Raw genomic sequence first — 15,239 nt, forward strand, 5'->3', positions numbered from 1 at the left:
TGAGGTCACTCTTGGTTTCTTGCAATAGTTTTCTGTAATTTTCCTCCTACAAATCTTTTGGGTTTTTTTAGTCAGGTATGTCCCTAGATATTTCAATTTGGGCTTGGCTCTTGTGAAGGGTACTATCTTTTTGATGCCTTCTTCCATGGTCTTGTCCGATGTATACAGCAGCCCAATAGACTTCTGTCTGTTCATCTTCTATCCTGGCATGTTACCATATTCCTCTACCACTTCCAGCACTCCTCTTGTGGAGCTTTTGGGATTTTAATAAATAAAATCATATCATATGTGAATAATGATAGTTTCACCTCTTCCTTCCCCAGACAAATACCTCTGATGTCTTTTCTTTGCCATATGCTGTTAGCTAGGACCTCCAGTATGATATTAAATTGGAGTGTGGACAAAGAGCCATCCTTGTGTGGTCCACCTTTTCAGAGGGATTTTTAAAATTATAAATCATTTTATTAGGGGCTTGTACAACTCTTATCACAATCCATCCATCCAGCCATTGTGTCAAGCATATTTGTACATTTGTTGCCATCATCATTCTCAAAACATTTTCGCTGGGGGGAAAAAAACAACAAAAACAAACAAACAAAAAAAACCCATTTTCTTTCTATTTGAGCCCTTGGTATCAGCTCCTCATTTTGTCCCTCCCCTCTCCCCAGAGGGATTGTTTTTGTCTTTTCTCCATTGACTACCATGTTGGCTCTTGGTTTTTCATATATAGTTTGTATTATATTGAGGATTTCCCTTCCATTCCTGTCTTCTTGACTGTCTTAAACAAAAATGGGTGTTGGCTGTTATTTAAGGCATTTTCTGCATCTATTGATATTGTCATGTGGTTCTTATAACTTTCCATGTCAATATGGTGAATAATACTATAGGTCTTTCATAGGTTGAACGATCCCTGCATCCCTGGTATGAATCCCACTTGGTCATGGTGAATTATTTGTTTTATATACTTTTGTATTCAATTGCCCAGTATTTTGTTAAGGATTTTTGCCTTGATGTTCATTAGGGAGATTGGTCTACAGTTCTTGATTCTTGTGGGATCCTTGCCCACTTTAGGTATCAGAGTTACACTAGCTTCTTAGAAAGAGTTTGGGAGTTTGCCATTTTTTTCTATGTTCTGGAAGATTATGTGTAGGATTGGTGTCATTTCTTCCCTGAATGCATGGTATAATTCTCCTGTGAAGCCATCTGGCCCAGGGATTTTTTTGTTAGTAATTCCTTGATAACCTTGTCTATTTCTACTATTGCTATGGATCTATTGAGATTCTTGACATCCATCTGGGATAGTCTAGGGAGGGATTGTTTTTCCAAGTATATGTCCATGTCTTCCAAGTTGTTGAATTCTTTGGAATACAGGCCTTTGTAGTACTGTGTAATTATCCTTTTGATTTCATTAGGGTCCATTGTAATGTCCTGTTTCATCCCTCATCCTTGCTATTGAAATTTGTTCCTTCCTTTCTGTAGTTAGGTTTGCCTAATCAAAGTCTGTTGACTCTGTTAATCCTTCCAAAGAACCGACTTTTAGCAGCATTAGTTTTCCCTTATGAAGCTCAGCTCTGATTTTCAGTATTTCTTTTGCTATTTTTAGGATTGTCCTGTTGACTCTGCTCTAATTGCTGTAAATTTTGTGTCAGCATGTCAATCATAAGTCTCTCTTCTTTTTTCATGTGTGCATGTATTGCTATCAAACTTCCTTTGATAACTGCCTTTGTGTGTCCCAATCGTATTCTCATTCTTGTTGGTTTCTAGAAATTTCCTGATTTCATCTCTGATCTGGGCCAGTACCCACTCCCTGTGTAGTAGAGAGTTATTCATCCTCCAATTGTTTGCCTTTGCTTTCTTCACTTTCCTTTTTTTCATTTCCAGCCGATGGCACAGTGGTCAGAGAGAGAGGTCTGTGTGATCTCAGTGTGCTTGAATTTACATAGATTTGACTTATGTCCCAGCATGTGGTCTGTCTTCTAGCATGTGCCATGTGGACTTGAAAAGAATGTGAATTTTTTGCATTTGGATGGACAGCTCTGTAAATATCTGTCAGATCAAGCCATCTAATTGTACTGTTTAAATATGTAGCCTCCTTGTTAAGTTTTTTCCCCCTGTGATCTATCATTCTCAGAGGGCAGTGTATTAGTTACCTACTGTAATTGTTGAGCCTGTGATTTCTTTTTTCATCTTTTGGAGCATTTGATGAATTTCGCAGGTCTTGGCTTTCTTCACCACATTTGCTTATGCACCCATTTTGTCTTCAGCAAACGTGTGAGAAGGTGAGCATCACAGAATACTGGATTATTAGAATGAAGTGTTCTTGTGTTGAGGGCGTACTTGAGTAGAGGCCCAATGTCCACCTGCTATCTTAATACTAAACCTATAAACACATGTACATAGATCTATTTCCCCATCATCATATATAAATATATTTACATATGTACGTACCTGTATTTAGACCTCTATCAATGCCCTTTGCCTCCTAGTTCTTTACTCTATTTCCTTTTACTTTCTTGAGGTTCACGTTTAAGCTTTGTTAGGATAGATCTAGAGTAGCCTTCACTTCTTTTGTAGCTTGTCTTGCTATAAAAAAGAATAACCTTTCTGGAGTCTCCGAGGAATATTTCAGGTGCGTAACAAGGACTTTCCAATCTATGTTATCAGAACTTGAACATCTGCTCACCCTGGGAAAACTCTAAGAATTGTTCTGCTTATAACTTCCTTGTCATTCTTTGACTAGTTTTGTCTTGTATCACTACATATGAGGGAGCTTTTAAAAGTACATGGAAAAAGTTCATTACCTTTTAATTCCATTTTTACATGACCTTTTTTTTAATGATCATTTTATTGGGGCCTCTTACAACTCATATAACAATCCATATATCAGTTGTATCAAGCATATTTGTACATATATTGCCATCATTCTTTTCTAGACATTAAAAAAAAATCATTTTATTAGGGGCTCATACAACTCTTATCACAATCCATATATCCATCCATTGTGTCAAGCACATTTTAGACATTTATTTTCTATTGAGCCCTTGGTAACAGCTCCTCGTGTCCACGGACTTTTTGAACCCTCTCATATGAGTGACTTAATATGCAACCACAGGGTCAAGGGAATTCCCTTTGTAGATTTCTTAGACTCTTTCTCTGTATAGCCCCTTGTGTTTAGTACTTGACTCCACAAGTTTCAACCCTCTTAGCCTCACCAAGTCCCATCCATGCCATCTCAATGGGATTTTCCATGCTCTGCTCTACTCCATGGTACAAAAAGTGCTTCCAAATCAGATAGATCATAGGGCCCTGTTTCCTGTCTTTAGGTACCATAATCATTGTTGCCTGTTGTCCAGTGCCTGAACAGTTATTTTCTAGTTAGAAGACATGTCCAGACCCAGTTACCTTGTCACAGCCAGAAGCCGAGGTCATGTTAAGTTATTTTATCACAGAAAAGTGAGTCCAGAGACAAGCAGCCATAGGGTGGTGGTCTAGCTTCACCAGTGCCTTCAGGACTTCTGGGTTCTTCTGTTTTACCATCTTTAGCATGGTAACTGCAGCCACCAGGCTTTCACCCCATCCTATATGGCAGCTGAATAGAGGAAAGGGGGAAGAAAGGCAAGTGCCCGCTATATCTGCCCTTGTCCTCCAGACAACATCCCTAATGTACTCAGAAATCCTTATTTTCAAGGTAACTTCCCAGAGGTACCATTTGACAACTTTTACTTGATCACATGGCTCAGCTGTGAGAAACAGAGTAGCTCTGAGTAAAATAGTCTTTAGCTGGGCACATTGCTTCCCTGAATAGAAATAAGGTTCTGTTACTAAGGAAGGAAAAGGATATAAATATTGGTGAGTCATCTGGCATAGATTGGGGGATGCTAAGATAAGTTTATTCATATTGTTTAACGTTTCTGTGAGGACATTTTGGGGAAATTGTTCTGCCAGCATTCTGCACATTCTTCTGAGAAATTCATTGTACACCTAATGCAGGGTAGGTAAAAGAAGAAGAAGACCCTAGAATATTTTGTTATGGCAGAGAGTAAACCACAGCTCCAATCTCATTATCACCAAGCTGGTTCTGACTCAGAGCGACCCTCCTAGAACAGGGTGGAACTGCCCCGTGGGTTCCCGAGACTGCCGCCTCTATGGGAGTAGAAAGCCTGATCTTTCTCCTGCGGAGCAGTTGGTGGTTTCAAACTGCTGACCTTGTGTTTGCAGTGCTACCAAGGCTCAGCCAGAAAGTAAGGAAGAACCTAAATAAATGATGAGGGCAAGTCCCTGGAGCCTAGACATCAGTTTAAAGGGACCTCCTCTGATTATGCTTGGATACTTTGAGCACCAAACTTAAGGATGGTAATGAATTATAAGTGAGTGAACCAAGGGGAATCCAGGAGTCATGCTGATCATATGAGAAAAGTACATTAACTAATGGGGTAACGGCAGGCTCTTGGTTTTGACAAAAACTCAAATACAGAGGGAGTCTTGGAATAGAAAATCCTAATTTTCCATCTTTCATTTAAATTTTTGATCAGGCAAGAGTCTTGAGTGGTATTAAACTTAAATAGACATTTTTATGTGGAGAAATGACATGGTCTCAAAATGTCTTTTCATGGATTCTTGTAAGTTATAGGGGAATAAAACAGTAAGTGTACAAAGGAGAAATCAGACCATATCCTACTTAACCAGATGATCAAAATGAACCAGTGAGAGGCTTGTATCTACATATGAGACCCCAGGAGAGGCACACTGAGAGGGCACGTCTTGCTGTCAACCAAGAGCAATCCCGAGGCAATCCCCACAGAAGACCAAGACTCTGGAAATGCTCCAGATTACAGGAGACATGACAGCGACCATGCAGCGCTGGGTCTCAGATGAGAGGGAAACCGAGATAAGGTCATGATTGGGCCCTGTGACAAACCTGGGGTACGAATGGTAGATTAAATCATAGGCTAAAGTATTGTTCTGGTGTGAACTAATATGAAAGGACTTTTTTACTCTTAGTAGAAATCAACAGAATATTAGAGGTGAAGAGCCAAGATGCAGTCAACCTGTTCTTAAATGGTTCAGGAAAAAATATTTTATGACTTATTGCACTATATATTACATATCCACTCACACAGGCAGACAGTCCACCCAGTGTTATTATTTCAAGAAGAAATAGTTAAATGTACAAATGTCAGCAGTAACAGCCACAAGTTAAGGCAGTTTGTAGGATTCGAGATAGGAGGAAACCGCTCAGTTAGAGGACTGTTGTGGCATGGAGCTATGCGAGGGCAAGACACCACCACAAAGACTCAGAGAGTTGAGCTTGGGAAAGAGAAATAGGCTCCACCCTGACTCCTGGAGTTCTATGCACAGATGGCAAGAAAGGAGACATCTCCAAAGGAGGGCTGCAGAGAGGAGGAGGATGCATTGAGTTGGTTTTAGAATACCCTTATTGTTGACATGAGGCATTATGTTAGTACTGTTAATAATATAAGGAGTCCTGGTCATGCTGTGGTTAGCATTGAGGTATTATTAACTTCTAAGTCAGCAGTTCAAACCTACCAGCTTCTCTGAGGGAAAAGATGAAGCTTTCTGCGTCCATAAAAAATTAAGTCTCAGAGGTCCTATGTAGGATTGCTATAAATCAAAATGCAATAGTAGTGGGTTTTGTGTATTGTTAATAGAGCTCGTTTTTACTGTTAGCCTCACCCCTACTACAAGGATAGTAGAAGATACTTGAAGGGGACCAAGTAGCTATTGATTAAAATTTTGTAGATCCTTCCTTGCCATTTTCAGAACGTCTTTTAGAAGAGGCCTCATCTGCTGCTCTGTAGAGAGACTGGCAGAGCCCATGGCCGGGAGCACCACACTCACCAGCAACCTACTGCAAGTGCAAAGGTTCTAGGGGAGCATCCTAACTAAAGAAACCTAACTGGGAGGCACGTGAGCAGGCTGTTTACCATGGTTATAGTAGAGTTTGCTGAGGACAACCTTCAGAGAGTGAAGGCCAGGCCTTCCAGATTTTAGAGTTGTGTGACCCCACATGTGGGCGTGGTCTCTGAGCACAAGAGCACCCATGGAGGGAAACCCGTCACCGCTGTCATGCCCCACTGTGCCCCCCGGCCTGGCTTGTGTGCCCTGATCTGGACCACGACACTCTGGACTGGTTAATGGGCTATGACGAGGTCCACGCCTAAGAAGAAGAGTCTCTAGGGATGACTCTGGGTCAGCCCATTTATCAGCCACAGTGGCCGGCACAGGGAAGCTTCGCGGTGCCTGGAAGTGGAAACATCTGTCTTAAATTTCAAGTGCAGCAGTGGCAGCTTAGAAGTAATGTCTTCCTTGGACTTGACCTGCTGGAGCTGGCAGTCCTGGAAGGGTAAGATGTTCTGAAGAACTACCGACTCGCCCTTTCTTCTTTTTGCCTCCACCCGTGCAAACCAGAAATTAAAGGGTACGTGTTTTGGTGATACGCTGCTGCTGCTATGAATGTCATGGTTGCAGTTCTTTGTCTTGCTTTTCCCACTTCTGAATATTTTTCTCTATTTTCTGACCTCACGTGCGTCCTCATTCCCATCCTTCTTAACGAGTGGGAATAATTTCTCAAGGACTTAATATGGTCGTTGGTTTCCAGCCTGTTTTTGCCCCAAGGAGAATCTGAAGGACACGTGTCCGTTTTTCTGAAGTAGCAGCAAGAGCTCAGGGCTGGTGGAGGATGGAAGGCGTCTCACTCGCGGGATTGTTTCAGAGCCTGTGTCCACTTTGGGGTGAATATAAATGCTACCAGAAAACAGAAGGGGATAGCAGGGCCGGCCAGGTCTTTAGTGGTCTTCCTCAGGGACACATATGCCCATGTGACTGGGGCTCTGAAATGTAACCTGGCAGATCTTACCCAGCTGACCATTCGTGCTCTCCTGTAGCTGGGGGAGCTTCTCTTCTTGGTTAGGTCCTTGTTTCTGTTTTGCACATACACACCCTCCCCTCTATACGCAGCGTGGCTGATTTGTCCCCATCAGAAAGGACAGTGCAAGAGAACTCCCTCTAGGGAGCTGCAGCTGTAGCCATGGAGGGACCCTAAAGGTCCAGGAATCAGATGGGTGGTGTTTCCCTTAACCAGGAAATGAGTTTGAATGCAGCCACTGGCAGAGGTACCTGAAAGGTTTGCGCAGAAATGGGGTAGGTGAGGCTGGACCTAGTCTTGCATTGTGGTTTTTGGTAGTACCCAAGATCCGTGAGTGGAAAGCCTGGGCCTGGGCAGGCCAGCAGGCAAGGAGTGAGGTTAGGGCATGCAGCCAGTTTGACCCCGGGAAGATCCAGTCTAACGTGTGAGCTTAACGCTAGGAGATTCTGTCCTATTTCAGCTTAAGCCCTTGATCTGGTAGGTCCATCTCTGAGATCAGGTCTCAGAAAGCCTGAAGTGAACCCCACTGTTAGAAGAAGGAGTTGATGACCGGGGTAAGCTAGTGGTTGACAAGAGCTAGGCAGCATGGCAGGGCATGGCTAGGTAAGACAGACCGTGAAGCCCGTATACCGGGACCGATTTCTGTGGCTGCCTGTGGACCAGGTGCCTAGCACATGAGGGAAGTGTCCGCTTGTGTATCCAGATTCTGACCTTGACTCAGAGAGGGTGGCAAGAGGCTTTTGGAAAACTTACGCCCTTGCTCAGAAATGGTTCTTGAGAGCGCCTGCGCCTGCCTGAGCAGGTGGGTTCGGTGTGGGCAGTGGCAGTGGATGGGTGATGACATCCACAGCTGGTGGCTCCCATCCTCTGCAGCAATCATAAGTTTCTGTTACAAAAGAAAAACCTTGCCCGTCACAGGAGAGAACTGCAGGTCTTGAGCCCCTGCCTGCATGCTTGATGCCGGTGCTGCCCAGCCCCCGCGTTTCTCATTGCAGTGCGTTTGCACGGGCCGCATGCTTGTTATCATGGCAGAGCTGCCTCTGGAAGGCTCAGCCCGCCCTCCCTGGACTGGCAGAGCGTGTTCTGAGTGGATGCTCAGCCTCAGTGCCTCTGGGCATCTGGTGCTCAACCAGTTTGCCAGTCCCCTTACATGCTGACCAGCAGCTTCCCTCATGGGCTGGTCCCTCACAGAGGCTTCGCAACCATTATTACTGTCTTTTCTTAGGACTCAGACTGCATTCTGTCTCCTCTGGCCTTAGGTGAACCTGAACAAAGTGGGAGAATACTGGTGGAGTGCCATCCTGGAGGGTGAGGAGCCCATTGACATCGACAAGATCAACAAGGAGCGTTCCATGGCCACCGTGGACGACGAGGAGCACGCTGTCCTAGACAGGCTGACCTTCGACTACCACCAGAAGCTGCAGGGCAAGCCACAGAGCCACGAGCTGGTAGGAGCTTCTGCCTTTGTCCGGGAGAGCCGGGTGCTCTCGGACGCCTGCCAGGCAGACACCAGGCAGCCTCTCCCTGGTGAGAGGACAGAGGAGAGGCCGGGGTGGCCGCGTTCCAGGGTGTGAAGGCACTGCAGTCTCAAGCAGAGCTTTTGGAGGAGGGATGTACTTAGGGTTAGACCCTGTGCTCAAGAGCTGATTACTGAACAGTTGGCATGGTCTCCTCACCTCGCAGGCTGAGGGGCGGCCTCTCTGCCCTTTCTTCTGGCAGTATGTTGCAGGTGGGAGTCTCTGCCCTTGACTTAGGCAGCCATGGCCATCTATTCACACAATGACAAGAGCGTACACCCACTGACCTTCCTGTCACAACCTCAAGCCCGGCAGAAAGAGCCCAACTGGCAGCCCTCTGGGCCAGCTGTGGCCTCTAGCCTGCCCCCCTGATCAGTACTGCTCTTGCTAGTGAGAAGTCAGCAGAGCGTCCATATGCGTTTCCGAAGGCCAGTGGACGTGGTGCAGGCACTCACTCATCCCAGGCCGGAACCCCAGTGTTGGGGTGGGTGGTAGGGGGGTGGGGGAAGTCTTCAGTGGAAGAAGGCAAGTGCTCGGTGTGTATCTGGCTGGCAGTGACTGAGCCTGCAGAGACTACCATTGGGGAAAAAGTGGAAAATTAGAATAGACATGTTTTCTTTCTCTCCTCACATAATTTTCAGATCCCCTCATGTCCCACATAAGTAATAGGGCTGTCGATTAAACGGTGGGATAACAGTGAGAAACGCATGACTTCTGGTGGCGTTCAGACTCCTGGTGGCTTTCGGCCGGTCTTCAAGTTTTCGTTCCATATGTAGTGAACACAGAACCCACGAGATCCGTGTCTTTTGCCATTTGTTTTTGAAGTGTTGACTTGTGTTGTATTTGGCTTATTTGGCCAGCATCTCATCCCCAGGAAGTCTGCTGTTCGGTAGGGGTAGCTGCAAGCTTCACTCACTCGCTTGCTCACACACAGCTTACCTGTTGACCAACGCATTCTTTCCTTGTCTGTTTAGCCATCGATCCACAAGTCTGCATCGTGTGCCTGCAAGGGCCTCACAGGCTGGACAGGGCAGCCAGTCATTCCCCCGGCCCGTCAGGCCCCACCCCTGGCAGGATGCAGGCCTACTAAGCACTTCCTGCAAATAGTCAGGTGTCCAAGGAACCCTTCCATGGGTGCTCTCTCACCGACTCCCTACGGCACCTTGAGAAAAGGATGGGTGCTGCTGTTTAACAGAGAAATGGAAGTCACCTCATGTTCAAGGTCGCACTGCTAGTGAGCCACCGGGGTGAGATTTGAGCCCTTAAATGATTCCAGACTTTTTTGCCCTCACCTACAGGCCGGTGTCCCCTCTGTGAAAGCATGCTCCTCCCATGGGTTCACCTGACCCACAGGACCTGGAAAGGCAAGGCTCAGTCTGGGATGATTCTCTGGGAAACTAATGGGTCCCTTTTGCCTCTTCTACATCCTGTAAACGTTACAGTGACCTCTGGCGTAGTGACCAAGTGCCAAGGACCTAGATTCTAGGAGGTGGCCCCTTTGCCTCTTGAAGAGAGTAGGCATGCTGGTCAGTCCCTGTCCAGCTGAGCTGCTTTTGTCTGTGGCTGTCCTGATGAAAGACCGTGAACATCTCCTCAGTGTCCTCACTGGTGCCTTTTGGAGATCAGGTGTCACCCCATTGTAGAGAAGAAGAGACGGTCCTACAGAGAAGTGATGGGACGTGGCATTGTCTGTCCCCAAGTACAGTGCGGGCTCCACCGAAGTGACCAAGATATAGTCCAGAGTTGGTCTCTAGGGGAAAGACGCCCTTGTCTGCAGAAGACTATGGGCAGTTTTTACATAAATGCTCATGGTTCTCTCAGAGGGCTTGGAAAGCAGCCTTTCCAAAATGAAGTTCTCTATGCCATGAAGTGAACAGAGTGCAGAGGGAGCTGCCTCCTCTGGCATCTGTCCAGATGTGCTGAGGGCAATTTTCCAAACACTGAGATGGTCTAAGGAGCGCATGGCCCTGAAGCTGTTGGAGAGAAATCCTACAAGTTAATATTTTATTGTAATTGTTAACTGTGATATACTGAACTCTGTTAATGCATTAGTGAGGCCTTTGTTATTTGAGTTACGAGATGTAAGCGAGGCTATAATAGCTCTCCACTAGAACACAGAAAACATATCTTTCTCAATTCAAGAAATGCATTTTTAAAAAACTGGTTGTTTTTGCCTCTGAGCCTCTCAAGCTCCCAGTGGTTGAGTACATTGGCTTAAAAAAGAAAAAAAAAAATTAAAGATCTAAATTAAGGGCCTATACCTGCTTGGTATACAAGCTGTCAATAGTCCCAAACCATTCATCCCAGAAGGTGGAAGCACAAGTCCAGGTTGCAGCGCCATCACAGTTCAGGACACACCTGGGAGCGAAATATGGCCTGTGCTCTGCTGAGATGCCAGCCCTGCCACCCTTCTCTTTGCCCGCCCCTTTCCTCTATTTCCTACTGCCCCAGCCATTCCCCACCCCCCATCTCCTTGTCCCTGCTTCTTACGTTTTCTCACACACACACACACACACACACACACACACACACACACACACACCCTTCTTCCTCTTCTCTCTTCGCCTTGATCCTGAGGTTTTCTGCTCTTTGTCACCTCTCCTTCACTTTCTTGAACCCTCACGTGTCTCCCCTCCTCCGTCGGCCTGCCTCCCAGGAGCCTCTGCACAAGGCAGTCGCACCACTAAGTGAGGCGGGCACAGCACTGCCTCCATGGGGCTGGCACTCCAGCCGTTTTATTCCTACCTTCTCCCAAGAGTGTGTCTGTCATGCTCTGATTGTTGCCGCATGACACTCAGGGCCCTATGAAGACAGGAGGGTGCCCACCCTGCCACTTCTTCATTCTTTCGGGCGCTGCTGGAGGCCTGTGGCTCAGACACAAATGGGGCCTCCAGGGCTATCTTCAGATCCCAAGTAGCCACCAGATACTGGGATGAGAACTCCCCCACTGGTCCAGTTGCCCGTAGGCGATCCGTTTGTGCACATGAGCCCCATGAGCAGCACTGGCAGTAGGGCAAGCTTTGTAGCAACTCAAAGACAGCAGACGCTGCGTGCACAGCAGGAAGAGCAGCATCACAAGTGTGTTCCTGGTTCAAAGACTGTCAAGTAGGATGGAAACTTTACAGGTGCCCCCGTCTTTCACACTGTGGAAGAAGGCCTGTAAGGATCTTCCCCATCCATTTATTGATTTAATGTTTTATTGTGCTTTCAGTGCAGGTTGACACAGCCGTGGAGCGTGCGATTCAAAACACTGTACACATGTTGTTCTGTGGCATTGATTACATTTTTCAGTGCGTGGATATTCTCATTGTTCACTTCCAGTCGTCTACATTCGCGCCTCCTGCGTTTGCAGCTTTTGTTTCAAGCGAAGTGCCGATTGTTGTGGCCTCAAATGACTTTTTAAAGGAGCACAGTACTTATGGGTGATAATCATTGTTTTGGGGGCCAGTCTGTTAGTTAGCTACAAGTCACCATCAGGCCGTAGGTCTGTCTTTTGGTTGTTGTTGTGTTTCTTGTGAGGGATGTGAGGGCTCCAGTTCATATTTTTCTCCCATTCTGTCCGTCTTTGTTTATTGTGGTCCTCGTTAGAACCGGCAGTCCCTGTATCAATGTGGTTTGTACTGTGTGTCCTGAAATTGCATTTCTTTAGCCTTGCCACTTATTTAGACAACCCATTAGGCTTCAGAGGAAAAGGCACAGTAGTTTATTTCAAAGTCCAGAGATAGCTGTGTGTCCCACGCCGAGGAGGACCTCGTCTCAGCCTGGGTGCAAGCCAGTCCATTCATTTCAGGCAAACTGAAGCCGCTTCCAGGGATTTTCCTGACCCTCCATAAGGTTGCTCCAAGACTTACTGCCAACCTAGGGTAGAGCCCAACCTCAAGGGAAGGGAAATGATGTGTCCCACACATGAGTGTGCTCCTCTGTGGGTACAGACACACAGTATACAAGACACATACATACACGTGAGTGGGCGCATCTCAGTCCCGGTGTGCAGCTAGCGTTCTTCTGTACACGTGGCCTCTTCAAAAGCAGACTCACAGTACGGGGTCCCAGAACCATGGTACTGCAGTCGGGGCTCTCTGTTTGTGTCCTGCTCTGGAGAGGATAGGGTGCAGATTTGCTTTCCAGGCTGCCTAGAGCCTCAAGCAGAGCCATTGTACAGCAGGTATGGTAACAGGTGCCCCAGCTGGCCTACACACTATGGTTTGGCTGCTCTTGTAAGGCAGAACCAAGAAGGAGGAACTTCAGAAGAGCCAGCAAGAACCCTTGAAGACAGCCAGGGTGTGATGGAAAGACCACTGTTTGAAGTCCAAAACTGATTCAGCGGGTACTCGTCTGTGTGCTCCACTTGAGGGGATGTGTCTGCCGGCAGCAGCAAACCAGAGCGCCATGGGAGATGCTGGAGAAAGGGCAGGGCAGTGCGGGCCACAGGACAGGGACGCAGCACCCAGTCTGAGCTCCCCTCTGTCACATGTGAGCCAGGTGCTCCGAGACTGGCCACTGTGTTCCGGCTCCTGTTTGCAGCCCCCGGCCCACCCTGTGTGGTCCTCCCGGGACTCCTGTGCGCCATGACGGTGAGGTCTCTGCAGGGGAAAGCCTCGTCCCGGCCAGGCAGATGTAAGTCATTACTTCTTAGTGACTGCGTCACTGGGGGCATGCACAGGAGGAGGACTCTTGTGAGTACCAGTGCCGCCACCTCCCCACGGCTGAAGTCCTAGGAAATCTCATTTGCCTTGCAAATTAAGTCTCAGCTAGCACAGTGCTTTTGGCCTTGGCTTCCATGAATGGTGTAAATTTGAAGCTTTCTAAATTTACCAAAATTTCAAGTTACACTCTAATGCTTCAGATACTGTGTATTTTAAAGTATTTTTATTTTGAAGTGGCCACGCTGTTCTCACTTATATTTTGAAGTTTTTCACTGTGACTATGCAGTAACATCTTTTCCAAAATGAAAAATTCAATGTTTCTTCCTAATTTGATTTCTTTTGAGTGGGATTTCCTCCCTCTAGAAGGAGAGCATGTTCTGTGAGGGGGAATTGCCTGATCTTCCAGATTTTGGGTCTGGGCTCTGGACCAGTCTGGTGGGACTTACTGCCCCTGGTACTAACTCCCTCCCACACGTGTCCCATGCGGAAAGACAGCAGTGGTAAATGGTGCTGAGGGTTCAGCATGGAGGTGATGGGACCCAGGAGCCCTTATTCTCCATTTTGGGGTCAGAGAAGGTGGAGCTGACTCCAGCACCTGGGCTCCTTGTGGTGCTGGTTCATGGCCAGAGCCTGTTCTGTGCCCGCTGCTTCCTGGGGTGGTGTGTCCCCAGAGAAGAACTTCAAGGAAGGTGCTTGGGTAGAGCTGCCACGGCAACACTTCTCTGCTGCACAGCTCCCTCGTGGCCTCCCAGAGAGTGGGCAGCTCTGTTCTGAGGGCCTCTCACGGCCTGGCTTGGCCAGACTCAGGGAGTTCTCCAAGTGTCCTGGTGGATAGTCACTGGGTGGCCTGCCGTGGTCAGAAACAAGGGGGAGGCGCTTCAGCAGAGAGGAGCCGATTACAGAAAATTCGGGGTGAGGCACCATTGAGGCCACCATACTCCTGTAGTTTGAAGGTCAGAGACGGGAAAGCAGGTCATCTGTCTACCACTGCGCTTCAGGGGCAAGGGAGCAAGGCCTGAATGCTGGTATACTTGGGCGCACACTCACATGTCCCTCCACACCTCCAGATACTTGGTAGCAAAGAGAAGAGCAGTCGATGGTAGTCTTGGGCTGCAGGAGAGGGCAGCATGACTGAAGCCAGCACGTGCAGGTAGCCTTGGCTGTGACAGGCTTCGGGCTGAGCCTCAGGTCTCACAGCAGCCGCACATGGCTCACGAGGGTCCTTGGTGGAAAGCAGATCTGGAAGAGGCTTGTTAGTCCTGTGCTGCAGCAGTGGCTACTCCAGCGATGGAGGACATCGGCGCCGTTGGTGGGGAATCAAGAGGACGTGCTAGCGAGATAGGTGAGGGAACAGAAAAACAGGCCAGCACCTGGCTGTCTTGCTGAGGAAGCAGGCTGTTGTCAGCAGTGCTATTGGGTGAGTGCCCTCAACCGAAGGATGTGAGGAAGGGCTCCCTTTTGGAGTTTGTGTTAGTCTGGGTTGACTAGAGAGACAAATGCAGTGACACTCATATGTGTATAAGAAAGAGCTTTATGCCCCAAATACTAAGTGGACGCCTGCCCCTCCCCCGAGAAGAAGTTGTTTCAAAGGATGGCACTGAATCCGCAGCTTTGGGAGAAGGGTATATCTGACCAGAGCACACAGGAGCAGTTGACGGGAGAGGAGGAGAGACTGGAGCACATCCTGGCCCACCAGGCCTTGAGGATGATGACCCCAATTAGAGCAGCCAGTCCACAGAGAGGACCACATAGCCAGCCCCACTATGAGACATGATGCCCCCCACTGACCCATGGCTCTGCGGGGGACAACACCAGAGACACGGTGTGGGAATTGCACCCGATCTGATCCTGCCACACTGAGGCAAAGCACTGGGAGAGTGCAGCGGAACAGCAAGGGAATGGAGCAGCAAGATCCCCAGGGAATGATGAGGGTGGACATTGGGTACAGGGCATGGTGCCCCAACAGGCTGGATTGGAAAACACTCTTAAAGGCGAGCGATCCTTGAACTAACTACAAGCTTTTCTTTCTTGGTATATTTTAATTTGTTCTTTGTCAGTGGATTGATGTTGTTGCTATTTTGTTGTGCATTGTTGCTTGGTTTTGCTCTGTCTTGTTTTTGTACATGTTGTTGTCTCCGCAGGTCTGTCTGGTTAGGACAGACTGGATGAACAATCTGGAGGAGAAAACAA

General features: G+C 47.5%; 1 protein-coding gene across 3 annotated transcripts in view; it reads left to right on the top strand.

Annotated features, from left to right (window-relative positions):
* Positions 1-15,239, top strand: part of NUDCD3 (NudC domain containing 3) — a 124,715-nt gene that overhangs the window by 103,020 nt on the left and 6,456 nt on the right. For all 3 annotated transcript variants that reach the window (XM_045286335.1, XM_045286336.1, XM_004708184.3), the window contains one exon: positions 8,146-8,334. In XM_045286335.1, the coding sequence (XP_045142270.1) occupies positions 8,146-8,334 (189 nt within the window). The remainder of the gene's footprint in view (positions 1-8,145; positions 8,335-15,239) is intronic.

Source organism: Echinops telfairi, unplaced genomic scaffold, assembly GCF_000313985.2.
Source record: "Echinops telfairi isolate 266 unplaced genomic scaffold, ASM31398v2 ScPeMD7_7;HRSCAF=31, whole genome shotgun sequence".
Taxonomy (NCBI): domain Eukaryota; kingdom Metazoa; phylum Chordata; class Mammalia; order Afrosoricida; family Tenrecidae; genus Echinops; species Echinops telfairi.